At 34.4% G+C, this 26,155-nt stretch overlaps 4 protein-coding genes across 12 annotated transcripts; 2 read left to right on the forward strand and 2 right to left on the reverse strand.

The window, feature by feature from the left end:
- The first annotated feature begins 467 nt into the window (after window positions 1–467).
- Window positions 468–2,363, forward strand: LOC105167331 (GDSL esterase/lipase At5g45670). Its single transcript, XM_011087002.3, has 5 exons — window positions 468–823; window positions 932–1,056; window positions 1,149–1,394; window positions 1,494–1,749; window positions 1,835–2,363. Exons 1-5 carry the CDS (start codon window positions 571–573, stop codon window positions 2,056–2,058), a joined length of 1,104 nt encoding a protein of 367 aa, XP_011085304.1. The 5' UTR covers window positions 468–570; the 3' UTR covers window positions 2,059–2,363.
- Window positions 2,364–4,291: 1,928 nt separating this feature from the next.
- Window positions 4,292–6,118, forward strand: LOC105167551 (GDSL esterase/lipase At1g29670). The gene is made up of 5 exons (XM_011087324.3): window positions 4,292–4,588; window positions 4,684–4,808; window positions 5,027–5,275; window positions 5,453–5,687; window positions 5,763–6,118. Exons 1-5 carry the CDS (start codon window positions 4,318–4,320, stop codon window positions 5,978–5,980), a joined length of 1,098 nt encoding a protein of 365 aa, XP_011085626.2. The 5' UTR covers window positions 4,292–4,317; the 3' UTR covers window positions 5,981–6,118.
- A 369-nt stretch (window positions 6,119–6,487) lies between these two features.
- Window positions 6,488–11,353, reverse strand: LOC105167332 (floral homeotic protein AGAMOUS). Of its 9 annotated transcripts, none has more exons than XM_088883336.1 (9): window positions 11,207–11,352; window positions 11,009–11,072; window positions 10,578–10,861; window positions 7,923–8,007; window positions 7,619–7,680; window positions 7,398–7,497; window positions 7,225–7,266; window positions 7,003–7,047; window positions 6,488–6,902 (listed from the first exon to the last, which is right to left on the reverse strand). In XM_088883336.1, exons 3-9 carry the CDS (start codon window positions 10,805–10,807, stop codon window positions 6,729–6,731), a joined length of 738 nt encoding a protein of 245 aa, XP_088739462.1. In that variant the 5' UTR covers window positions 10,808–10,861; window positions 11,009–11,072; window positions 11,207–11,352; the 3' UTR covers window positions 6,488–6,728. The 9 variants fall into 9 exon arrangements, with proteins under 9 accessions (XP_088739462.1, XP_088739461.1, XP_088739460.1 ...); XM_088883335.1 differs by having other exon boundaries at window positions 10,578–10,812; window positions 11,220–11,350; XM_088883334.1 differs by having other exon boundaries at window positions 10,578–10,812; window positions 11,207–11,350.
- Window positions 11,354–17,596: 6,243 nt separating this feature from the next.
- LOC105167334 (serine/threonine-protein kinase 12) lies at window positions 17,597–25,360 on the reverse strand. The gene is made up of 12 exons (XM_011087009.2): window positions 24,351–25,360; window positions 23,990–24,064; window positions 23,758–23,853; window positions 23,035–23,117; window positions 22,839–22,959; window positions 20,627–20,706; window positions 20,327–20,389; window positions 20,085–20,203; window positions 19,710–19,795; window positions 18,710–18,831; window positions 18,337–18,448; window positions 17,597–18,051 (listed from the first exon to the last, which is right to left on the reverse strand). Exons 1-12 carry the CDS (start codon window positions 24,681–24,683, stop codon window positions 17,956–17,958), a joined length of 1,386 nt encoding a protein of 461 aa, XP_011085311.1. The 5' UTR covers window positions 24,684–25,360; the 3' UTR covers window positions 17,597–17,955.
- Between the last annotated feature and the right edge of the window lie 795 nt (window positions 25,361–26,155).

Consider the following 26,155-nt stretch of genomic DNA (forward strand, 5'->3'; position numbering starts at 1 on the left):
AATGATATCATAATTTTGGGGTTTCCTTTTCCTTTTTTGTTGGTAAGAATAAGAATTATAGAAAGTGAGCTTTCTTTCTTTCTTTTTTAAATAATATCTAATCAATTTAAGATCTATCGAGCGCTAGGGTTTGAAAGGACTTATCGTCTCGTTGACGAGTGCTACATATATGGAGTTAATGATGGAACGTAATTGTTATATCTGATGACCAAAATTAAGGCGTACAATGTACATTCCAACTCCATGCATGTATATATCTCTATTAATCAAGCTCTCCATTAAATTTATCATGAATATCACTAGTTAAGGTACATATTTATATATATAAATATTTGAATCCCATGGCCTTAATTGTAGAAATAAAATGAATGCATCTACCAACTGCATGAACTGTATGTACATACAATAGTTGACAACAGGGCACTACTCTCAGTTGTCAACCTTGTACTCCTATATATACCTGCATTTTCATGACTTCAAACTCACACCATCACCCATCACTACTTCTTCTCTTCTTACGTACGTACGTAGTACCTTCGCGTCCATATTAAAGCTTGGATACATATAATAATGGGTAGTGGGATCACTAAGAGATGGATGATGGTGTGGGTGGTCGCCGCGGTGGTTCTCAATCTCCACCGTGGGATTCTGGCAGCGCCCCAAGTTCCATGCTTCTTTATATTTGGCGATTCTTTGGTCGACAATGGCAATAACAACAACATTCAATCGTTGGCCAAGGCTAATTACCTGCCTTATGGGATTGATTTCCCCCGCGGCCCAACAGGACGGTTCTCCAATGGTAAAACGACAGTCGACGTGGTCGGTAAGCTCTTTTCTCATCTCCCTCTTCCACATTTGGTTTGATGAAAACTAAAGAATAATGGTAATAATTATAATAATCTGAAAAGCGGGAAATGTGTGGTATTCACAGCTGAGCTACTAGGGTTTGATGGTTACATTCCGCCGTACGCCAGGGCCCGTGGCCAAGAAGTACTCAAGGGAGTGAACTATGCGTCTGCCGCTGCTGGAATTAGGCCAGAAACTGGGCAGCAATTGGTAGCGCGCGGATCTCTCACTGCTATTCCTCAACGTTATGTTATGTATTAATTGTGCTTTGCTTTATTAACTAATAATCGTTGTTTAATTAGGGTGGACGGATTGATTTCACTGGACAAGTGAATAACTACAAGAACACTGTTGCGCAAGTGGTGAGCTTACTCGGCGGCCAAGACGCTGCTGCTACTTATCTCAGCAAGTGCATATACTCAGTTGGAGTGGGCAGCAACGACTACCTTAACAACTATTTCATGCCTCTTTTCTACTCAACCAGTCGCCGCTATTCACCTGAACAGTACGCCACTCTTCTCATTCAACAATACGCCCAACAATTAAGGGTACGTGTCTTCTCAGTATCTTTTTATTAAACTGTACCCCAATTACGTGTGCTAGAATCTTTTCCTACTACACAGTGATCTTGTGGGGTTTGTGTGTAGAATTTGTACAACTATGGAGCTAGGAAGTTCGCGTTGGTTGGAGTCGGCCAAATCGGGTGCAGCCCCAACGCGTTGGCGCAAAACAGCCCGGATGGTTCAACATGCGTGCAAAGAATTAACAACGCGAATCGTATATTCAACAGCAAGCTGAGGGCATTGGTTGATGACTTCAACAGAAATGCGACAGATGCAAAATTCATCTACATTGATGCTTACGGAATTTTCCAGGATTTAATTGATAACCCCTCATCTTTTGGTAATTAACACTCACAGTCCCGGATTAGTGTTTTTCTCTTTGTAACAAGTCCATTATTTACGGCTCTACTTGTTCTTGGTTTCAGGTTTCAGGGTGAAAAATGCCGGGTGCTGTGGTGTGGGGAGGAACAATGGGCAAATCACATGTCTGCCTCTACAAACTCCATGCCGGAACAGAAATGAGTACCTGTTTTGGGACGCATTTCATCCTACTGAAGCCGCAAACATTATCGTGGGTCGGAGATCGTATAGCGCTCAAAAGGCATCAGATGCATATCCATTTGATATTCGCCGTCTGGCTCAGCTCTAAGTACGAGAGAAGATTTACGTGACGTAGAGCAAAGACAACATATTCCACACTTGATGATATTAACTATTTTGTGTGTGCGTGTTTTTAAAAGTTTCTTGGAGTCATATTATCATTAGCTGTGTCAAATTAAAACAATTTCATGGTTTAGACATAAGAGTTTTAGTACTTGCTAAGATTAAGATGTTGATCTCATGAGTGGGTGGGATCATTTGTTGAACCATACTCTTTCAAAATTGAAGAGGATCTTACTGTTGTTCCCCTCAAAAAGAGTGAAGTCGATCTTAAGTATTTTTCTTCCGTTTCAACAGTATTTCTTTCTCTTTATTTTTGTAATTAAATTAAATTATTAATCACTCATGTACGATAACTCAAAATAAGTTTTTTCAAGAAAATATTATCATTTTTTTGTACAAAAAGAATATGTGTAATAAATTAGGAAAAGAGCCCAAAGTGATAGGTTGAACACTTGAGCACAAAGACTATCTGATGGGCCTCCATATGTAAAGGCCCAATTCTCTAATACAATAATAACAGAAAAATATGTGAGAAATTATTTTCAAAAAAAGAGAAGAAAAGAATGCTTAAAAATAATTTATGAAGGGAATTTCCAGTTATATAAGTTCCAAATATACACTATAAATAAATATTAAAACTCAAATCTAAGTTTCAGATATTTGTTTTTCCCTTAAAAAGAAGCTACTAGAAATCACAATTAATTATGACTTCTGCTAATTTTTTAAGCATTTGTTCATCGACTCAATTACACTTATGTGGGCTGAGTTGGGTGCACTATCTATAGGTGGGGACAGCTGTTTAATCTCTTTTTTCCTTTTTTCCTTCGATCACAAAGGAATTGACTCACTATTCCATAAATTTTAATGAATTTCTCTAAAATTTATTATAATTATAAATATTTTATTATTATTTAAATAATTATAAATATTTCAAAATTAACATCATTTAATAACTACGCCCTCATTACAGTTCATCATAGGGAATTATTTGTTAGGTGATCGTTAATTCTATAAAGATATTTATAATTTTTCAAAAAAATAAGGGTATTAGAGCCAAATTCCAAATGCAACTTAGGGAGCGTTTACAAGCATTTCAATCAAGCGTTTCTCAACTTTTGGCTCTAGAAAAACACTTTTGAAGTGTTTGGATATCATCTTTTACTTTTGAAACGACTAAAAAAAATGCTTTTAAGGGTGCTTCTAGCTGGTTTGATTTTTTTTTTTTTTATAAATAAATTCAATTTTATTTTTGAATACTCTACCCTCGTTATAATAATTTTAATTCAACTTTATCATTTAAAATTTATTTTTAAAATTGCATATTTAAAGTTGATATTGGAGTTTTCAAATAATTTGAATAATTAAATAATAATAAAATTTTACACTTTTTATATATTTAATATTTTAAAATGTTTATATCTTTTTGCTATATCATCTAATTATGTTATTTTGTTTCACATATTATTATTTGATTAATTAATATTTTTTTTTGCAATTATGCAAGTTAATAATTGTGTATCAATCAAACAATTATATTACTTAATTAGTGGGAGTATAAAATTAAACATATCATTTTAGAATTTTTAAAAAAAAATAAATAATCAAAATAAAATTTATTATTTATTTTGAAAAAATAATTATTATTGAGAAACAACAAAGAAAATAAATAGTATCTTTCTAACATATAGGGACAAAACAGTCTTTAATCAATCAAATTTATTTTAAAAGTAATTTTTCTCCAAACACTATCTATTTTAACTTGTTTTACTGCTTATCACTTTCTTTACGAATATCATGAACTTTTCATTTTGCTATAACTTCCAACTTTTTCTGCAATAATCAACTTTCTAACTACAGAAATTTTTTCCAAACGCTCCCTTAATCCAATAAAAACTTATTGATCATAAGAAGAATATATATCTCGAACAACCCGATATATACATGGATCAACCTTAAAGTAAGATGAACGAGAAAATACTATCGACGAGATAGGCAGCTAAAATATACAAAAAGGGTTCACAGTAGGGCTCGAAAAATTCCTAATCCTATTATGAAAAAAGCTGGTTAGGACACCCGTAGGCGTAGCCTGCACAACTTTTTGTACATAGATAATTAAATTCAATTTCATATTTTAATTAAGATTTCTTGTTCTACCTCTCTCTCTATATATTATTGATATAGAGATAACGAGAGTCATACAAGAATTTGAAACCCCTTAATGTGTTTTTGTTTCTTAGATCTTGAAATGGCTCAAAGCATGACAAAATTATGTACAATTCTGCGTGTGTTCTTATATATTATTACCATTATGGAAAGTGGTATAGTCGTAATTATTGAGGGGAAAGAGCAGCAAGTACTGCCCTGTTTGTTTTTCATGGGAGATTCTCTCACTGATAATGGCAACAACAACTTTCTCTTCACGATCGCAAAGTCTAATTATTTCCCTTACGGGATTGATTATCCCGACGGCGCAACCGGCAGATTCAGCAATGCCCGAAATGTCCCTGATTTCCTTGGTTTTATTTCTAATTTCTTCCTTAATTATTAACAATACCACATTAATTACTAATATAAAATTAATTCATTCTACTTATTTGTATGGATATTGCAGCTGAATTCCTGGGTTTTGAGAAACCTATCCCACCCTTTGCAACTGCAAATCATACGGACATTCTCAGAGGTCTGAATTATGGGTCAGGTGGAGCTGGAATCCTCGACCGGACTGGAGCACAATTGGTATATATTGTTTATAAGAATTGGTTCTGTCCGTAAATTCAATATATTGATATATTCAAGGAAAACAAATAACAAGAAACTACTGCAATCGGATTTGTGGGACTTGAACCCATATATTTTTTGATTGTGAGGTTTCGATCTCAACGCTAAAGCAACAACTCATTGGGCGTGAAGGCCAACGAGTTTTTATTGACATGCATTGTGTGTTTTCCGGATAGGGCGATGAAATCAGCTTGAACAGGCAGCTGCAGAATCATGGAGGCACGGTTTCTACAACCACGCTTTTGCTTGGATTCAATGCTACTCGAGCCAGAGAGCATCTGAACAAGTGCCTCTACATTGTTAACATGGGAAGTAACGATTACATCAACAACTACTTGATGCCGCACGTTTACCCAACAAGTAGGCTTCACACACCGGATCAGTTTGCAGAAATCTTGATCCAACAATACTCTCAACAACTAAGGGTTAGTATATCATTCCTTCCTCACATGTCTTAACTTTGACTCCACACATGTTCGCTAAGTTTAGGGAAAAGTATAATTTTAGTCTTATAATTTAGGGGTGATATTTTTCGTTCTCTCTTACTTTTTTTCAGCCAAACAAATAACGAGTATCAGTTTTGTTTTGAATTGTTGTTGAAGACGTTGCACGGGTATGGAGCAAGAAAAATAGCGATATTTGGGTTGGGTATGCTGGGCTGCATACCTGAATACGCCAATGGAACTGCTTGTGTCGACTCCATTAATAGCGTCGTCCGCCCATTCAATAGCAGGTTGAGGCCACTCGTAGACACCCTTAATACCGACCTACCCGATGCCCAATTTATCTTGATTGACACCAGCAGCATTTCTGCAGGAATAGATCTTTCAGCTTTAGGTAATATATAATTAATTACTTCATTAATATATATATATAATAAAATTTCAGTGATATTGATTATACACATTTCAGGTATTAGAGTTAGCAATGCTCCATGCTGCCAAGTAAGTGAATCCGTGGGACTATGCATTGCTGGTAAAGTTCCATGTAGCAACAGAGATGAGTACAGTTTTTGGGACAATTTTCATCCTACAGAAATTCTGAACCGTGCAGTGGCCCAGAGAGCATACACCGCAGTGCTACCCTCCGATGCTTACCCATTCGATATACGTTGTCTTGCTCAACTTTAAAATTTCTTTGATTTTCCATACCCCATGTTCTCTTCTTGAAAGAATATTTGGTGAGAGACGAATTAGGAATAAATATGTAATCAGCTGGTTCTATGTAATTCGTATTTACCAACCAAATGAGAGATAACACATTTTTCATATGGGTTTAATTTCAGGAAAATACTTACTCAAATCAGGTATAGTTGAGCCAAATCAACAACACAATATGTATAATACGTTTTGTCATGTAATTTGTTATTCTTTTTTAATTGTACACCAATCATACAACAAATGCATTACACTTGTCATATTTATAATTGGTTCAAGTTTGACCAATCCCGATCTAATTTACAATTGGTCAATATTTTATACTAATCATGAAGCACACACCAAGTGCAAGAATCATGAATCTCTAGCCAAACTCGACTTGAGCTAAATAACAGTATTTGCGAAAGAACTCTACGATAAGATCCCAACTCCCGATAGATACCAAAAGAAAGAAATTCCACCAAGACTCAGCGGTGCACGGACATGAAACATTATGACTTTATTAGAAACTCATAGATGATCACTTAATTAACAGTATAACAAGACTTAGTTATTGAGACAACATACATATATATATATATGTATGTATAGTATAGTATAGTATAATAACAAGAACTGTACTCTAGCTAGCTAGGATATATGAATGATGAGGCAAGATGATTGGTCTAGCTAATCTTTGCTGGTCGTTCTTCAGTCTTCTCTAATCGTCAATCAGTTACTCTTACACTAACTGAAGAGGTGGTTGGTCTTGTCTGGGATAACCATTATGTGTTTGCAGCCCACTGACTTGAAGATAGTCTCGAGAATCAAATGGTTGAGACTGAACAAGCTCATGATACTCAGAGTTTCCTGGCATCAAACTCATGTGCTGCTGCCCTCTCTCAGTTTCTGCTATCTACACAACTCACACAAGAATTATATTCAATTTCCACACAACTCAATATATTATATATATATATATATATATAGAGAGAGAGAGAGAGAGAGAGAGAGACCTTTGCTCGGAGGAAGTGATTATTGTGATGTAAGTCAATCTCCTGCTGCCAATATTATGAGCATGATGAGAGAAAAGAAACATAATCAGGTAGCCACCTCAGATATATATATAAACAGACAGAGACTGAATTGCATGCAAGAAAATAGTCGAAACTTCCGTTGCTAATTGAAGTTAAAAATTTAAGGAATAATTGAAATATTTGAAGACACTGCGTACTTACCCTCTTCTGCATGTACTCAATTTCAGCATATAGCAACTCATTCTGTGATGGGGAACAACACGAGGGATGATCATAGCAACTCATAGTTAATATATGTATATATATTGATGATCAGCTAAATTGATTAATAATTATATAGATTATGCAAATAATAATTAATTAATAATACGTACCTTCTTGGACCGGATTTTGCTAATTCCTCTTTCAACCCTGGTTTCCAGATTCTTGAGTTCCCTCAGTGTCAGAGCCCCTAATGACTCACCCAACATGTTCCTGAATCTCAAAAACAGTCCTAATTAATAATAATCTCATTACGAAAAATATATCGGCAAAAATTGCATCACAAATGATGTTTCATGTCTGATCAGTCAATGAAATTAAACTACATACGTACTTGTTTTGATTCTGCAAATTGCTGATTTGTGCACGCAGTTTGGAAGCTTCTTGCTGGTAATACTGACAATGTTATTATTGAATAAAAGAGTGAGAATTTGTCCTTGGGTAAATAACACTAATGAATTCAAAATGAACTTGGTGGTAGGTAAGGCACTATATATATATAGATCAGAATGACATAAATCATAGACCTGGAAATCATTAATTGTTTGAGGAACTATGAGATCAGATATGAACCGGCCTGTTGAAGATGATCATGACAAGTTGAAAAGCAAGAAGATCTATGACCTGAATCTGTGTACCTGAGTATTGGCTTCAGATACAGAGCCACTATTTGGGGAATCTGAGGTTGCTTTCTTGTACCTCTCAATGGTTGCTTTGACGCTGCTTCAGAAATATAGAGCAATCAAATATTGCAAATCTTCAGACATAAACGCAATCTTCATGTACATTACAACCACTGCTAAGATTCAAAACCAACATTAATATATGTGAAGTTCAAAGTTCCATGATTTTCACTGATATCTCCCATGTTCTTGTCTGCTTTTTGCACTTGTTAATTTTCCCATTGTGGTTTTTTACCATGAAAATCTGAAGAAATTTAAGAAAAAATTAATACTTTAGACTACGGAGTTAAAATCTAAACTCTGTAAAGTTGAGAGAAAATAGTATTTTTCGTTTTGTAACTTAAGCCGTTTATCACTTTAATCTTACGGGAAAAATTAATACAATAGCAACCCTTTAGACTATGAAGTTAGAAGACCAAAATTATGGAACGTAATTTTTTAAAATGGAAAAAATTCTAAATTATGGAATGAAAGTGTTATTTTTTCTGAAATTGACAAAAACCAATAGGCTAAATCCATGGCCAAGAAGTGATTTGAGAAGTAGATGAGAGTTTCTTCAAGTCAGAATTATGTATCTTGTGCTTCCTGTCTACTCAAAATGCCAAAATGACAAGATTTTTTAATGCAGTAAGAATAAAAAAGAACCCCAACATTTAGGCAACTCTCCCTCATTTTCTCAGTCTGCAGATCTACCTTAATTTCATCGAGGCACTGATTGGCTGCCCTTGCCAAGCTAGCACTGAACCTCTCAATATCATTGGCCCATATTTCTAGGTCACATCTTGTATTCTACCATGGATGATACCATTAACTATACCTTTGAACCCTAGAGCAGAAATCAAAATATGGATCATTTCAAAATTTAGAGTGCATCAGAGCCGTGCATTTGCAAGCAGCCATCCCCATGCATGGAAAGAACCAAAAGAGACCAGAATTACAGAACTCCCCCATTGGTTGGCCAGTGTCCGTACATATGTCTCTGATCTCTGACTCACTCTCTCACTAATAAAAATTGCACTATACATACACATGTACATACATACATACATACACATAGAATTTATTGAAAACGAAGAGTTGTTTCCTTAAAAGGAAAGTCGTGAGGTGATGGGTTGTTAAAGAAGGTGTAATGAGATGACCAAAACTAAGAAAGTGAGGGGTTTTCATTGGTTTGCCACTCCCTTTCACTTCTGTTTCTTTCCCGTTTTAGTTTCAAGAGATTCAAAGCTTTGTGAAAAGCCTCAAACTGATTTAACACCAAGAAAATCAATGGTCTTTCTGTTTTCCCCAGTACACAGAAAATTTGAGCTCTGTGTCTGTGTCTGTGTAAGAGAAAGAAGGTAAGAGAGTAACATAGTATATTGGTTGGTATCAAGATACATCACTTCTTGTCCAAAATCAAAAGAACAAGAAAATCTGGTGTGACGTGACCAAAGATTCTTGTAACTGATCACCCAAATCTATATCCATGTTAAATCTAACTAAACAAGAAATTAAACCCTTGGTTAGATCCTCAAAAAAGAAATCAAAAGAAAGGGTTAAAGAAAAGAAAGTCCATCAAATTTAAAATTGCATATTTAGATCTACAACCAAAACCCAAACCAGAAGTCTTGTGGACCACATTGGAGTCTCATTTGTTGGAAAAGATCGTTTCTTTGCTTTGGGGATTTGGGTAGGACTCATGAAAGACAACAAATTGTCAACCCTAATTAGGGTAAGATTTGAATTGAAGAGGTGCAGAAGCGCAAACCATTTTAATGACTTTGAACCTTATGGAGATGTGGGACACATAATTTTGAAACCCTAATTTAAAGTATAACTCAAATTTAGATGAAACATCAAAGAAATAGAGAAAAGGAAAAAGAACCCTAGGTAGTGTGATTTGTAATAGGGCTATGACATCTTTTCTTGCAGCTAGAGCCCTTTTTGTTTACCTTGGTGATGCTAAAACCGATTTGATTTAAGGAAGCGTCAAAGAGATGACTGAGTGGACATATGAGACCTTGACACCTTGCAAAATTCACACAGATGAGAGAGAGAGAGAGAGAGAGAGAGAAGAAACACTTGAATTGAAAATTGAGGAGGATAGGAAGCTGATCTCAAAGTTCCTACAGAGACCTTCCCAAATTTAATTTCCGTTTCTTACTTACAATAACTGTACTGCTGTTGTTCTCTATCCTTTACAAGAGATCTTTGCATTTGCAAAAACATGGACTAAATGGGATTAAAAAAGAGAAACCCCATAAAGCACAGTGAAGGGCAAAACAAAATAGGAAAAGATAGAAAGACAACTGAAGCCTATGTCAAGAAAAAAAATTTCACTTCACAGTTGTCCTTGAGCTCAAAACCTTCCCTAATATTCCATTACACAATCTCAAACAGACAAGGAAGTAATAAAAATATATCAGTCTTGAACTATTTAGTGCCCCTTTTAAATGGACAAAAGAAAATAAGAAAAAAAGGTACCCTAGGGACCTGCTAAACCCTTCTTTCTTCACTGAGAAAGAAAGCATAAAACTGCTTGCTACAAGAGAAACAAGCTAGGCCCAGATCCCCCAAGAAAGTCAAAGAGAAGCCTTTGTTTCCATGTGTTTTTAGTAGAGTACGTACCTGTTGTTTGCATACTCATAGAGACGGCCTCTGCTAGAGAAGACAATCAAGGCAACCTCAGCATCACAAAGCACAGACAGTTCATAGGCTTTCTTGAGCAGGCCGTTGCGGCGTTTGCAAAAGGTGACCTGACGATTCGTCGTATTTTCGATCCGCTTGATCTCGATCTTCCCCCTCCCAGTTTTCCGCTCAGAAGACATTTCCCTTGTTTGATCACTTGGGAACTCCATTATTGCTGCCAACACACAACCAGAACATCATATAGGCAATTCCTGTTTTTGCAGCTTGATTTCAAGAAAAAAGATGGTCAAGAATTGTTTTATATATGGGCAGCATATATAAACATCACATTTCTTGTGTGATGAAGAAATAGCTGTGAAGCAGCGAACACAGAGATTCCAAACCAAATATTGATTTGTAACTTGACTGACCTGGTGGAGGAGACTGAAGGGGTAGGCAAATTGTTCTTTGTTCTTCTGCCTTTGCCTCTCAAATCTGCAAGAAGGAGATGCAGAAAATGGAAGAGAGCTCCACTTTCGGTTGTGTATATTTATAAAGTAAACAATAACTTTAGTTTCATGATTATTGCAAACAACTGATCAAAACTTAGTTTGTTGACAGCGTATTACTCTATTGCTTTACTTTTATGCTGTATCTCTCTCTGTGCAAAGCATGCGTATTAATGAGCATCTCTTTTCTAGTGGTTTCTACTAAAGGAGTAGAGCACAGGGTAAATGGACAATTCACTCATTTCAACCTCTCCTGAGAATTAGTTCCCTTCAATACACCCCCCCCCCCCCCCCCCCCGCGGCCCCCAGAAAAAATAAAATAAAACAAAAGGAAAAAGAAAAATCCATCTTCCACGTTTCTCCTTATCTTTTGATATTTTGACGTTTGCTTTTATTTTTATACTTCTACTTGTACTTTTTTTCTTAAATTTCATTACAGTCTTGTACGATGTACATAATTATAGGGTGGACAAAGGGGGAAAAGAAAAAGAAAAATGAGGAGAATACTGCTACAGTAGAAAAGACCCCTGAACTAGTTTGCATGGTATATATATAAACTATAAGCTTCATTAATGCCTATGAGATTGGGATTAACATAGCAAAACACAAACACCGACCACAAAATACTAGCTGTGATTCATAAATTATATGAAGAGTGTTAGTCATCAGAGTTCTCAAGTCCCCACCCGCCTGGCCCCTCCTCACTATTGGATGCCTACGTATGCTTTTCTCTTTCTCACATACAACCAATGAACTGCTACTGGGATTGATGAGTTCTATGACAAAAGAAAAGGCCCCTGCAGCCATGTGATCACATCCAATATTCATCTCCTTTTGATTTGAAGCTCATCATCGATAGTAACTTTTAGCAATTGCGAAGCAGAAATTTCATTCTTCGTGCATGTCGTGCGATTGAGGCTAGCTAGTTATAATTCATTATATATAATGCTTATATGTGCAGTACTATCGGATCCTCCATGACTACATTCTGCCAATCAATCTTCCTTTTCTTTCATCATTTTTCACTTAATTCGTTTCTTGGATGCATCTCTGGCCTTTCATGTGCTCCTTGTTCTTGCAAATCTCGAATGAAATCTTAATGATCAACGTGATTTCCTGATCTCTTGAATTACGGATATGTGTAATTGATTGACATTAGTTAAGTTAGGCCATATGTGATCGATCTGAGTTGACTTAGCATCCGAATGGGGTGTGTATCTTCTTCTTATTAGCCTCAACACTGTCTTGCTATATAAGACCAATTCCCTTGGCAGATGGATCATTCTGCAAACCCCACCAAACCCCATATGACAACGCATGCATTTATTTATAACTGATTAATGAATAGTATTATGCGATGACACATATCGCAAAAGTGGTACATGTATTTGTATAAATACGTACGCATGCACCGGGCGGGTGCACATATACGAATCAAAAGATCAAAGAGGTGAAGGATCTAGACATGAATGAGAGGATGACCAGGTGCAGGTCATTGAAGATCAATTGTAATTGTTGTATATATAATTGATGGAGATGCGAAACTGTTGATGAAGGGGCCATAGGGTTATTCATGTGAGGTGTCCACTTTTGCCCTAACATCTTTACAAATTGATTGGTCTTTTCACCTTCTAAGTTGAAAACGATGGAGATAATTAATTAATGGGTAAGATCAATGACAAGGCTTCGCCCTGGACGAGTTGTTGCATAAATTCTAGGCTTAAAGGTACGTGATCTTTTTCGATGAGACCCTCATTTTTCTGGCGAAAATTGGACTAAAATTGAGAATTTTTCAATTTTACGGGACCAAATAGAAACCTTAGTAACTTAGGGGACTAAAACGAGAATGTTCGAAAGTTAGGGGACGAAAATTACCTTTTAAGCCTAAATTCTATAACTGCATTTCCATGAATTAATATTGTTTGTGGTTGCTATTAATTAGCAATTATCCCTTTGATTTCTTCTACATTTACTTTTCATCTCATCTTAGACCTGTTGATTTTGGGATATAAATTATTTTGGTGACAGAATTAAAAAAAAAAAATTGTACAGATTATTATATGTTTACTTAGGGTAGTCGAGTTGAATAACTCACCCCATTTATTAGGTGGGTTAAGTTGTTCAATCCAAATAATAATTTCTACTGGTTTCCATATAATGTAAAGTAAACATCATACTTGAAGGTATTGGATTGCTTATACAATTGAATAATAGAAAGTACACGGAACCTTGTGACTTATCAGTTGTACTTAACAACTTTGGTTCATTAACATAGAGGTGGTGGCATTTCCAGTCTTGATCAATTCAAGATTTGCAAGTGACTGTAATTTTCGAAAATTGATAATTTTGGTCCGAAAAACCTTAATCTGGCCAGAATTTGTCACATGACTTACACGTGACACCAAGAAATTGGGAATTTTTAAAATAAGATTTTTTGAACCGAAATTGGCATTTTTCATAAATATAGTTCTTTATTATAAATTTCAGGACTTAAAGTGTCACCGCCCTTATGTTAGTGGACGAGAATTGCATTTTTTCCTAACTAGCCTAATAAATCTCTGAATCTGGAGATATGAATATGAACAGGTCATTTGTTTTGGCCAATATAAGAGTTATCATTTTCAATGGCGAAATTAGGTTAGACTGATCAAATAATAGGGATAGAGTGAAGGATTGGTTTGATGACAAGGAAAAGAAGTAGGAGTTGCAGGGTACTAATTACAACAGGGAAGGGAAGATAACAGAGAATCTTAATTGTGTGTATCTAGTATTACCACCACAATATATATATCCAAAATTCATCACACCCAAAGTTTTAGTTCGATTCATATTTGAAATAATTACATGACCACTATATTATTGCTGTATAGTTTAATGTTTGGTTTGGCCAATCAAATTTTGATAAGAGAATCATTTACTTTTAGTTTAATAAATAACTTAATTAATATGATAAGATCACATTAATTTGTTGGGGGGAAAAGTCATCATTTAATTTTGTCCCCTCTTAATTTTGATCATGTAAAACTTACCACCATCCTATTTTTATCATTAATTTGCAAAATATTGCACATTTAGTCCGATTTAAGGATTCTAATCAATTTTTTTGGGGAGTTTTGTATCTGTAAGGGTTGGCAATTTTAATCCTGTAACTTTGGAGTTGGCAATGGTCCTATAACTTTTAAATGTTCGTGATTTTGGTCATTCAGCTCATTTTATAACCATTTTGTGCTTATAGCTAAAAATTAACCATAGTACACTACATGCTCCAAGTTAGGTCAAACATACTTCCGAAATAAATTAAACCCTCACAAATTCATACCTTTTTTCGACCCGCCTTGTTTCTGGGTATTTCAAGTCCTCAGTTTTACAGACTTCTTCCAACTACACTACTACAACAGATAGTTCGCAGGTACTTGGCTCATTCAATAACAAACAACACAATCCTATTTTGTTTTCTACCTTAGGGCGTAGAAGACACTCCAATATATGGACTTAATAGAATTTTGGACAACAAATCGGATAGAAACCTTACTTTTATTGAAGAAATAAATAGAATATTACATAGATATTATTTCCTCTGTTGGAAATCCAACTATTTAGCCTCTCATATGATAGATGACTTGACTCATTCTGAAAACTCCCATAAACTAAAAATTTACAAAGATTTGGACACTCAAATATTATGCATTGAAAAGTAAGAGATTTCTGAAAATATAATATATTTTGCTGAAATTAAAATATATTTTTTTGAAATTATAAAAGTTTTTGAAAATATAATATATTTATATAAAATTAAAATATATTTGTGAATTTATAATATTTTCTGTAATTTTGTGAAATTTATTGTATAGTTGTATAATTTATGCAATTATTGTATATTGTGTTATATTGTTAAATATTTTTGTGAACTTTATAGTATAGCTGTATAATTGTGTAATTTATGTAATTCTTGTGTTTTTTTATTAATATTATTATGTACAAAATATTATTAACATTATTATTTATAGAATATTATTAATACTATTATTTACAGAACATTAGACTAATCTTTTGAGTAATATTATTCTTTACATAATAACGTCAACGATCACAAAATTCAGTTACAATTTCCAACAATAACATTATTTACATAATAATATCAATAATCAAAATTAGATCAATATTCTCGATTATAATATTATTTACATAATAATATCAACAATCATAAAATTAGGCTAACATTCCCAATAATAATTATATTTATATAATAATGTCAATAATCATAAAATTATATCAATATTTCCAATAATAATATTATTTACATAATAATGTCAATAATCACAAAATTAGACCAATATTTCCAATAATGATGTTATTTAAATGATAATATCAATGATCACAAAATTAGACCAATATTTTCAATAATAATATTATTTAAATAATAATATTAATAGTCACAAAATTAGACTAATATATATGTATATATATATATATCTATATATTTAAAATTTACATATATTACTTTTTATAATAATATTTATATATTTTAATAATTATTTTTTATTTTTAAAATTTATTTTATATTATATATGTTTTGAAAGACTTATTATTTTTTATTAAATTAATAAATATGTTATTATTTATATACTTAAAAAATTGCTATATATTAATTCTTGATATAGTCATATTTGATACATTAATTTATTTAGAATTTTTATATAAACTTATTTAAATAATTATTTTATGTTAAGGCAAAATTTCACTTTTCTCTTGTAATTATAGGGCAGTTTTACTTTTCGTCTTTTATATTTTTAAAAAACACATTGAGTCCTAATAATTTTGGAATTTTTGACAAATTTATAGTCCTGTAACTATTGACTAGACAGATTTAGTTCTATACATATTTTAGTAGAACAGATTTAGTCCTTTATATTTAACATGTGTGATGCTACTATTGGGTTGAAATAAAAATAAAAAATAAAAAATAAAAAAATGGTTGGCTGGAAAGTAGTGAAATACAGGTGCAATTATCTACTTAATATCATTTCTCACAATTAAAATACACATTTCTCAACATTCCAAACCCTTTCTCCCAAACTTTCAATTTCAACTTACAAACCCTAATTTTTGGGGGGAGAAAATTAGGGTTTAAAGGACGAAATTTTTTTTATTTTTTCCCCTAAATATTTCTCTCTTAATTATTACTTAATTCCCTTATATATGTACATGTGTGTGTGTACTTTACTCAACCTTTGAATTACCACACCAAAAGATAAATGGTAGAAATTTCAAAAGAATGATCTGATGATCTTTAGAATCTTACTTTTTCGTTGATCATTCTGATTTATGCATGATCTTACACATATATATGCTGGGATTGGGAAGCAGATGCTCTAAAGTTTGATGAGGACCAATAATGTTTTCAACAAGGGACCACCAAGAACAAAACCTGATGTGTTTTTTCGGGGTCTTGATGTTGAAATTCTTGCACGGTTTTCAATGCACATACCTAACTCCATCGGCAAATCCAGCTATAGGGTTTACTGCTGTACGATTCATTACCCCTTTGTTATGATTGAGAAGTTTAAGTGGTATGGTATCAGATTACGATCAAGAATGTAGGGTTTGGATTAATTTGGTATCGTTCGTAGTTATTTCTACCATTAACAATGGATTTGATCTGGCAGATTTTACTCTTTCAGACACATGCAAAATTCCTTAACCAGAGTTCCGGGAATACTAAGAGAGGTAAAATATGTGTGGTGCTTCCATAATTTTGGAAGATGAAGTAGAAAATAGGACTGCTTCAAGATCTGTTTCTTCTTATGTTCAGACAGCTTTTATAATGTGTTTGTGGTCCTTTACCAAAGCCATGATCAATATGGTTATTGACATCAATGGTGCTCCAAAGACTAGTTTTTTCCCATCCTCCAATCCAAATAATTTTTACTTTGTTGTTGGAATAATTTAACTTTATATTTTTGAATGGCAGCATATCGAATGTGATATCTCCACACCAAAGTTTGTACCCATAAAAGGATATTTTTGCTCCCAACTGCCCTCGTTGTAACCTTTTTGCTGAACTATGCTGCACTATCTCGTATTATTTGGTCAAAATTCATGATAACACTTGGTCAAAATCCATCTTTTGACATTGAATAGCAATTTACCCTTGTGTGATATTGAAAGTAAACAAATTATCCCACTATAAAAAATAAATAGTAATTTACCCTCCTATATTTTAAAAAATGAAGCAATTCACCTCCTTAAATAAAAAGGTAAATTGCTTCATTTTTTAAACACAGATGGGTAAATTTCTACATTTTGAAGAACATAAGGAATATATTACTATTTTTTTTTTTCATAAGGGAATTGCTTGCCTATTTTCCACTGTACGGATAGATAAATTGCAATTTAACCTAACAACTAATGTAAGAGTAAAAACATCTTTTGCACTGTATTATCTGGCAGCAAATATATATATATATATAGTTGCAATCATTTGAATCAGACAAAATCATGCAAGAAGACTGCTGGAAGCCTATGGCTAAATGCATTACAATTGATTAACTGTTGTTAAAATCACTTGCTCTATCAAACGTCGTCCAGTAAGCTAAATCGCAGCGTCCATAACCAAACCTGTTAAACTGCTACAATAATTTACAGACATTGGCAACTTCATGAAACAACACGAAAATAAGGCGGCGGCTCATTACTTGTTCTCAGCCCGCAAGAAGGGAACAAATGTACAGGTTCTTTTTGTACACTATCATCAAATGAAACACAAATAATGATCCTATCTCAAAGAACAACACTGACTAGTTTCAGCACTACTCAGGTAACAACTCCTGGGGCCTCAAGACAGGAAAAGAGGGCGTGTCCTGCAGAATTTAGATGCTTCCTTCAGATCTAGATGAATCTCGGCCTAAACTAGAACCATCTTTCTTCCAGTCTAAGTTCTGAAAGCATTTCAATGGCCTCATCACCTGCCAATGCCATGTTTATAAATTGAGGACGAGAATAAACGAAATCTAATCTTACACAGTGGGGTCGTTATTGACATAACCAATCCAATTAATATAGTCAGCCTACAAAATTTTTCATTGACTTGTACATAAACTTTAATGGATAACAAACGTAACAGATATTTTGGCTCCTTTTGCACACACGCCTTTGCTTTGTGGTTACTTGTATCTATGAGAAGCAGTGGGCAGAACATAAAGAAGGGGTCTTGACAGGGAGATGAGATAGGAAGAGAGGGAGAGAAAAACCTTCCAACGCCTTCTGCGGCCGAAGCTGTTGTAGATGGCATCCAGCCGGGGAATGATTTGCTTAAACGTAGGTCTATTAGCCGGGTTATCACTCCAACACACCTGAATCAACCTGTAAGAAAGTCATAATGGCCAATAAAACTGGTGGTGAATGCTGCAATGGCATGCCAATGGCTATAAATGACTATCAAATAAAATATCAGGAGAAAATGGCAATGGTGAAAGCATCAGATGTTTGCATAATACACAGTAATTAGCGCATCAGGCCGTCTCTCCTGCATTAGAGTACAGAATATGCCAAAACTCGATATGCACATGATGAAAGGTGCCAGTTAGGTTCAGATCATCTTTTATAAATACAAAAAGAACTTACTCTTTTAGTCCATGAGCATAAAGCTTCATTGAGGCTCTGAACGGAGGGCGCTCTTTCGCAGCATAGTATTTGGGCACATCTTCATCTTTCTTTGAATGGAATGGTGGGCATCCTTCAATCATCTAAGTTTAGCAAATAAGAAGGATCAATAAAATAAAGGCCGCTTGTTGAAAATGAAGTTAGTTAAAAGAAGCATATCTCAAACATAGCATGGCAGTAACCATATCATGTCTCATGCCAAAAATGTTTTGTAAGGATGAACCAGAACCACTACAATGCACATATTTCGAATACAATGGTTCCACAATTTTCAACTCAAAATTACCAAGATTAAGATCATATCATTTGGTAAAAGATACTTTACATGAATGAACTAGAACCCCAGATTCCAGAATGGAAAGAATTGCGGCTATCTAAGAATATGGACATGAGTAAGGTAAGACCAGAGCAACCCAACCCCACCCAAGAAAGAAACATGGAAAAGAAAATTGCATTTACGTATTGCTTATCAGCATTGGGAAACAGGGTTTAATCTAGAGCAGCCATTGGAATCGCTGTCCAAATCTCCTCTCAAGAGCCCAAAATTATCAAAGTGCATTATATGAGAAAGAAAATCCATAAGGAATCATGTTTGTATGATCTCCAAATGTAACATACCACCCTAACAGGACATACAAAGGCAAATTTACAAAGAGCCAGAAACATAAGAAGAAACAAATAAATTATCAGTGCATGTTTATATTTTAGATAAAGGGCCTAATACAAAGTCCGGATTTTCTTTTAAACTCTTGGAAAAATGACCAAAGTAAAGAAATAACTAATTTTCTGTTCACAAACCATAAGGTGTTTCTCAGAGCTCATAAACATAATCTTCTATGCTTTCAAGTCTTTTACTCTTATAGGCTTTCTCGAGAAACAAAATCTATATGAAGAATATCCTTTTCAGAAAATAAACAAAAATAATATTCTTCATCAAAATCTGAGGCATTATATCAATTACCTCTTGCAAAATTAATGCAAAAGAGAAAACATCTACTTTTGTCCCGTACTCTTCATTTCTGAAAACCTCAGGAGCCATATAACGACCTGTCAATGCACAGACAATTATTCCAACAACCAGTTGTTTAATACATAGAGACAATCAACTAAACATTAACCCACTGGTGCCAAATCTTTTCAAACAGGCAATAATAAGCCAAATCTTTTCAAACAGGCAATAATAAGCCAAATCTTTTTATTGTCAAAATCAAATGTATAAGACGAACCCCTGGTAGGTGGTGGACCCAGGTATGAAGGAAAACGGATCCTCCACTCAAGTCATAATTTTGGGTGATATGACCATAAATCATAGTGAAAGTAAGAGCTAAAAACTCACAAGAAGTCTCCTCATAAGTAAGGGGCCTGTCTTCTTTAACTCTGCTGGTAACTTTAAGAAGCTTGCTTACTCCAAAGTCAGCAACTTTCAGGTGTCCAGAGTCATCCCGCAAGATATTCCTGTTATCTTACTCAAATATAAGAACATACACTTTAAGAAATTAAAAAAGAAATGTAACTAAAATTCTGCCAGTTGTGTAGCACACAGTACACATGAGAGAAGTTGGACGGCTACAAACTTACGAAGGCTCAAGATCACGGTGAATAATTGCTTCAGGTTTATGTTCATGTAGATAGTTCATTCCCCTGCAAGACCAAATAAATTACGAGACAAATATTATCTTGTACAGTGGACAAAACAGTCAATATAAGCCGATATTCAACTGGCAAGAATGTCAAACTACTACCTCTACTCTACATAATAGACAGTCCAATCATCTATTCTCTCAAGTGTTTCAATGAAACAGCATAATTAACTTTTACTACCCACATGCTAATTGTTAATAGAAACAAGAGCAATTACGTCATCATAACACAACAAACCTGGCAATATCCATTGCAAATCTGAGAGCTGTTGCAGGTTTAAGTGCTCCTTTTTTTTTCAAAAATTCACGAAGGTCTCCCTGCAGGTTCATGATATATATTAGATACAGGCAAGAAACTGATCAAGAAGGATTTGACCCACGGTCAACTCTGACGCTTGGACACAACAAGAGACTCAATGTTGCACACCTTCAGACACTACAAATGACTCAAAAGTGAAAACATGTCCGAAATAAGCCAAATACATAAAGCAACACAAACAAATGCCCTGCACATCCAGTATCCTTAACATGTGTCTGAAACCAACATGCGACGAGTTAAATAACATCAATGAGACTACATGTGTTGAAAAACATTACAGATTACATATGGATCATATGTGATCTATTCTTCATTTTAGATTTTCTTATCACATTTTGTTAAGCAGGTTAATAGTTGTTTACATCTACTCCTATTTCATACCCAAACTTATCCCTCCTATTTCCTTTTAGGACATTTCAGAAAAGACTCTATTTCTTAACATGGATTTTTTTGTCAACAATAATGCAGTAATAATTCGACATTGCTAACTCTCAACCATTACCTTTGCAAGCTAGCCATAAAGATGCACAAAGTTATCACTTCTTAAAATCTTACGTAAACCTCCATGGTTATCAAATGGGCGCTTTAATTTTGGTACACAGGGAGTATTAAGTTATTGTAACAGAGTCAGTGACTCAGTATGAGTTTCTTTACTTTCAACAATAGTTATTCATAAATAGCAAAACTTTAAAGTTCAAACATTTGATACTATTGGCCTTTTTGACCGTTGCCCACAGTTGTTAATAACACATGGTGCGCCATGGGGTCCCCTGGAGCCATGGCACATGGCGGTGCGGCACTCACATTTTTAAAGTACCGCGCACATGTACAGAAATATATTATAATGCACAAATAAGTAAATATAAACACTAAAAATTATTGTAATCATCATACCATAAAAGAAATTTGCAAAATAGTAAGTGTTAGGAAAAACAAAAGAGTTCAAAGCATGCAATATGATTAAACAAATCCTATATAATCATTATAAAACAAATACAATTATATAATATCCATCAATCAAAATCCAAATCTTCCCCAATCTCATCATCATCATTAGTTTTATATGATGTAGTTTTTCTCTCCTTTTTTCTTCTGCATTTTCGGCATTTTCTTCTATAGCAAAGAGTAAAGCCCTAATTGCTAATTTCAGTCGTTTTCTCCAGCAAATTTTAATTGCTCTTTTTTTTCTCCAAAATTAGCTGAAATAAAGGCTGGCTAAAAAGCACAACCTTTATTTACAATGGGAAAGCCCAGTGTTTGAAAAAAACTAGCGTTCGCCTAGTTATTTTTAAGCCCCAGCCCGAAAGGGATGGGGCTTCATAGAGGAGCGCTCTGCGCCATGGACAATGGCGCAGAATGGGGCGCCATGGTGTCATAAGCAAGCTCAGAACTTCTTTTGTAAAATGGCGCTGAGCCTGCGCATTGTGCGCCTTGAGCCATGACGCGCCATTAATAACTATGCCATTTGCCTTAATTAGTTGTGCATCCCTCATACCACGATGCCAACAGTAAAAGTAGCGAAGCCTAAAGGTTTGAGCAGCTGAATTTGTGGACACCACGCTAGCCGCCAAACAAAGAGGTAAAATCAAAATGCTACATATTACTAAATCTTGAGCAGATGTCTTTGTCGTATTCTTTTCAACAATTTCAAGTTTTATGCAATTGTTTCACATGTATTAGCAGAATTCAGAAGATTCAATTACAGATAGGAAAAAGATGGCTACAGAAGTCAGTCAGTCTGGGGGGAGTTGGATCCAAGCCTAAGAACAGACAAGATCTGAAGTCCGCTTCAAGAAGATTAAAGAAGTATTATCCATTCTTGAGTAACATACAAGAAATTGAAGACTTTAAGCGAGTTACAAGCACCACAAGTGCCAGAAACAAGAAAAGTCATTTGAGGAAAAATTTGTCCTTAAGCACTTTTAAGCTAAGGTTACTTCAGGAACAGTACATTCCAATTTCAAACAGTACAATATTCAAAATTCAGCCAAGAGAAAAGGGATCTAGCCAGCAAAAAATTCCTACAGAAAAAATAATTTCCACAGGGACAAAATAATATAGAGAGAGTGGAGAAATATAGGTAGAGTAAAGATAATGAGATCAATAAGCAGAACAGCATCGTGTTCAATACCTTTGGTAAATATTCTGTCACAATCATCATAGGACTGCTTTGCGTTACAGCACCAAGAAATTGAACGACATTTGGATGTCTTATTTTCTGAAGTAACGCAAGCTCAGCTCTAAATGCCTCCCTGAAAAAATCAACTACATTAAATAACACCTAGTTGTAAAAACTATGTAATATGTCATCTATTAAAAGAACTCACACTTTGTCCTCATCAGAAAATCCTTCCCAAAATGTTTTCACAGCAACCTGTGTTCCACGCCATGAAGCTATTCTATAGGTTCCCTAGAATAATATTGTCAAGATCAGGCAAAAGTGATTACTTGGATAACCATATATAGATGGTAACAAGAACGAAAGAGTCGACAAGTCTCTATTCATTGTTACATGAACCACTTATAATCCAGTTATCTATGCAGCAAATAGTCATACTTATGAAGCCATATTCAGTGCCTTGCAGTATGTGAGAATTACACTCTTCAGACTGTCTTTTCACATCATACAAGAAAAAATCTCACATTGTAATCATCCCTCCCTCCTACTCCATCCCCTGTCTAACTCTAGCACATTGTTAACAAGATACAACCTCATTTCACTCATCAATCAACAATGTCTAATTGTCTGTGTGTTTTGCCATTTTCCTTTTCTCATGACAAGGCAAGTAAAATTGTCCTGTGCTAAATATGAATGCATCTGGAAGCAAAAGGAAATACAGACATGAGTCGAGCACCAGATTTTGATAACTCAACTTTAGTTCTTATTGTCTTGTTATTGCAATAAGATAAAATACTAGATAAGATAAAAGTCACACTTACATATGCAATGGACACATCTTCTAGAACTAAACTCAATGCACAAAAGAAGATGGAACGGACAAAAATGATTAGTGGTTACTATATTAAAATATTTTAATACACAAAAGTACCTTGGTTATTTCAACGCTGTTGGTAAAATCAAGTTCCATGGGATCAATCTCATACTCAGGTACCTCACGAGCATTTTGGACATGCATGGGAGCCATCTGATGTAGAAACACCATGTAACATTAAACCCCAAGTGGAAAAAGAGAAATACAAGAAACCAAAAATTGATACCAATCCTGAAATTTTTTGTACATGAGAAAACTGAGTGCCACACATAACAAACAAGTGGCTTACCAAATGCTTGGCACCATGTTTCTCCAATAGTTTGATCACATCATGATTTTTATAATGTATGGCATCTGCAAGAGGCTGTTTAAGAAAGAGCAGGTCGTGCAGCAAAAAGAAAATTAGATAGATTAGTGGCAGTTCGGGATCCAGCACCTAGCTATGCACCTAACACACACAAAATTCACACATTCAGTTGACATTGATTCAGAGCGTGAAAGTACTCATCAATAGATTCAAACATAGCATATACCAGAGCATTAGATGTCAATTTCATAAACAACCAACAAACAGCAGTAACATTTAAATGCACATTCAGAAATACATAATGAAGGGTGAAAATGCATGAGGCTCAAGATTTAGGTAATACCGTGCTTCCCCACCGATCTTCTGGGTCCACCTGCGCCCCATTTTCAAGCAATAGCTGGGCAACGTCATCGAGGCCCTGGCAGGCGGCAACATGAAGTGCAGTCCGGTGATCGATATCCCGGAAGTTAACATCAGCACCAGAGTCTAAAAGCTCCTTGATTCCATCCAAGTCACCCTCATTCGCCAAATACATTAGCTTCAATCCTGGATCTATGTCACTCACGTCGCCATCTTCGTGTTCACCTTCCAGATCATCAAGATCCTCATAGTCCCTATCCGGCGCTAAAGACGATTGCTTCAACAGAGTTAATTTCACAGCAGTCTCGGACTCCATTGAAAAATATAACCAAGACTTGTAACAAGAATCAAGAATCGGTTTCTTGCAAAAAAAATATTCACCAATTCTTGAAGAATATATAATCAAGAATCAGTGTTTGCAAGAAATCACGAATTCTTGAAACAACTTTTTCCAAATCAAGAGTTCCTCCCTGCGAGAAAAATCCCGTATTCTTGAGAAATTGTTTCTTTCTCAAGAAAAATAATGTGTCTATAAGGAGGATTACAAATCGTGAAAGTGGAATCAGAGTCCGCTGCACTAAGAAACAATGAAAAGCTTAACCGTCCAAGAAAAGATCAAAACCCTGAACAATCAAGAATCCGGAAACTCAACCCAAACCAAGCAAAAAACAGAATTTAAAGCCTAGATTTTCGAAAATACAACACAAGTGGATAAAGACCCTAGATTTTCGGAAAGCTTGAAAATCACAGAAAATGGATGATCATGTCCTAAGCTAGATTGTGGGGACGATTTCCAAGGTGAAGTTCTGGGACCCAAAAATCGCGGATTAAGCAGAGTTAGGAAATCATTCATTCATGTAAAAATCAAAAGTCATGGCTTATGAAAAGAGAGAGAGAGAGAGTAGTGACACCGCTGCCTGTGCCTGTGAACAAGCAAACGTTGACAAATTTTGAATAGGAGGGAGGAGAGTGAATTTAGGCCACCGGGAAAGGCGCGTCAACCTCTAATACCAGATAATGGTTATTTTCAAAAATACTAAGTCCTGCTGTTGCACGCATTTTTACGAGTATATAAAAAATTATTAAATAAAATAAAATATATATATATATATATAAAAGAATACATTAAGCAGTGGAATAGAAAAAATTACGTGAAAGAGAAAAAACAAATTATAATAAAAATTATAAAAGTCTGTGATAGCAAAATATATGGAGAACATTACAGAAAAAATATAATTATAAAATATTAAAATTATTATGGATAATTTTTCTTAAAAGAATAAAACCAATGAAATGGTGTAATGGAACAATTAAAAATTAGTACGATCAATAAATTTTTTGTTATAATAATAAGGATATAGATATATATTTATATCTATTATTATCTATGGGGAAAAAATATAAATTAGCATAGATCCTAATTAAATTTAATTATATTACAAGCATAATTATATTTGGATATGTTTGTGGTAAATCAGATGTCAATCATAATAAGTCTTGAAAATTAAATAAAAATAATTCTAATTTGATAGAACCCAATAAAATAAAATAAATTAGAAATTTTGAGGGACAGACAATTTATTAATACCAAAAAGCAAGTTGTTGTGCTGCAACTTGCAGGCAAAAAGAAAATAGACTTGGACTCCGCCTACTTGCAATTCCTCCCGCTCACATAAACCCTAATTATGAGCCCTCTTTTTTTTTGGTATGAAATGAAATTATATTTCACGATTTGGTATATATTTTTTTCCTTCAAGATTTAGTATTTAACTCGATTAAACATTAAGT

The sequence above is a fragment of the Sesamum indicum genome, linkage group LG8 (genome assembly GCF_026168435.1).
Source record: "Sesamum indicum cultivar Baizhima isolate 11 linkage group LG8, ASM2616843v1, whole genome shotgun sequence".
Lineage (NCBI taxonomy): Eukaryota > Viridiplantae > Streptophyta > Magnoliopsida > Lamiales > Pedaliaceae > Sesamum > Sesamum indicum.

Coding starts and splice junctions, on each gene's coding strand:
- LOC105167331 (XM_011087002.3), top strand. CDS start 571: ATGGGTAGTGGGATCACTAAGAGATGGATGATGGTGTGGGTGGTCGCC. Junction 1,395..1,493: donor AATACGCCCAACAATTAAGG/GTACGTGTCTTC, acceptor GTTTGTGTGTAG/AATTTGTACAACTATGGAGC. Junction 1,750..1,834: donor TGATAACCCCTCATCTTTTG/GTAATTAACACT, acceptor TCTTGGTTTCAG/GTTTCAGGGTGAAAAATGCC.
- LOC105167332 (XM_011087004.3), bottom strand. CDS start 10,807: ATGGAGTTCCCAAGTGATCAAACAAGGGAAATGTCTTCTGAGCGGAAA. Junction 7,498..7,618: donor AATTTGCAGAATCAAAACAA/GTACGTATGTAG, acceptor TTTGAGATTCAG/GAACATGTTGGGTGAGTCAT. Junction 7,267..7,397: donor GCAAAATCCGGTCCAAGAAG/GTACGTATTATT, acceptor TCCCCATCACAG/AATGAGTTGCTATATGCTGA.
- LOC105167334 (XM_011087009.2), bottom strand. CDS start 24,683: ATGGAGTCCGAGACTGCTGTGAAATTAACTCTGTTGAAGCAATCGTCT. Junction 19,796..20,084: donor TACTTATGAGGAGACTTCTT/GTGAGTTTTTAG, acceptor GTGCATTGACAG/GTCGTTATATGGCTCCTGAG. Junction 18,449..18,709: donor TATGCTCATGGACTAAAAGA/GTAAGTTCTTTT, acceptor ACTTTCTTACAG/GTTGATTCAGGTGTGTTGGA.
- LOC105167551 (XM_011087324.3), top strand. CDS start 4,318: ATGGCTCAAAGCATGACAAAATTATGTACAATTCTGCGTGTGTTCTTA. Junction 4,589..4,683: donor AAATGTCCCTGATTTCCTTG/GTTTTATTTCTA, acceptor TGGATATTGCAG/CTGAATTCCTGGGTTTTGAG. Junction 4,809..5,026: donor ACCGGACTGGAGCACAATTG/GTATATATTGTT, acceptor TTTTCCGGATAG/GGCGATGAAATCAGCTTGAA.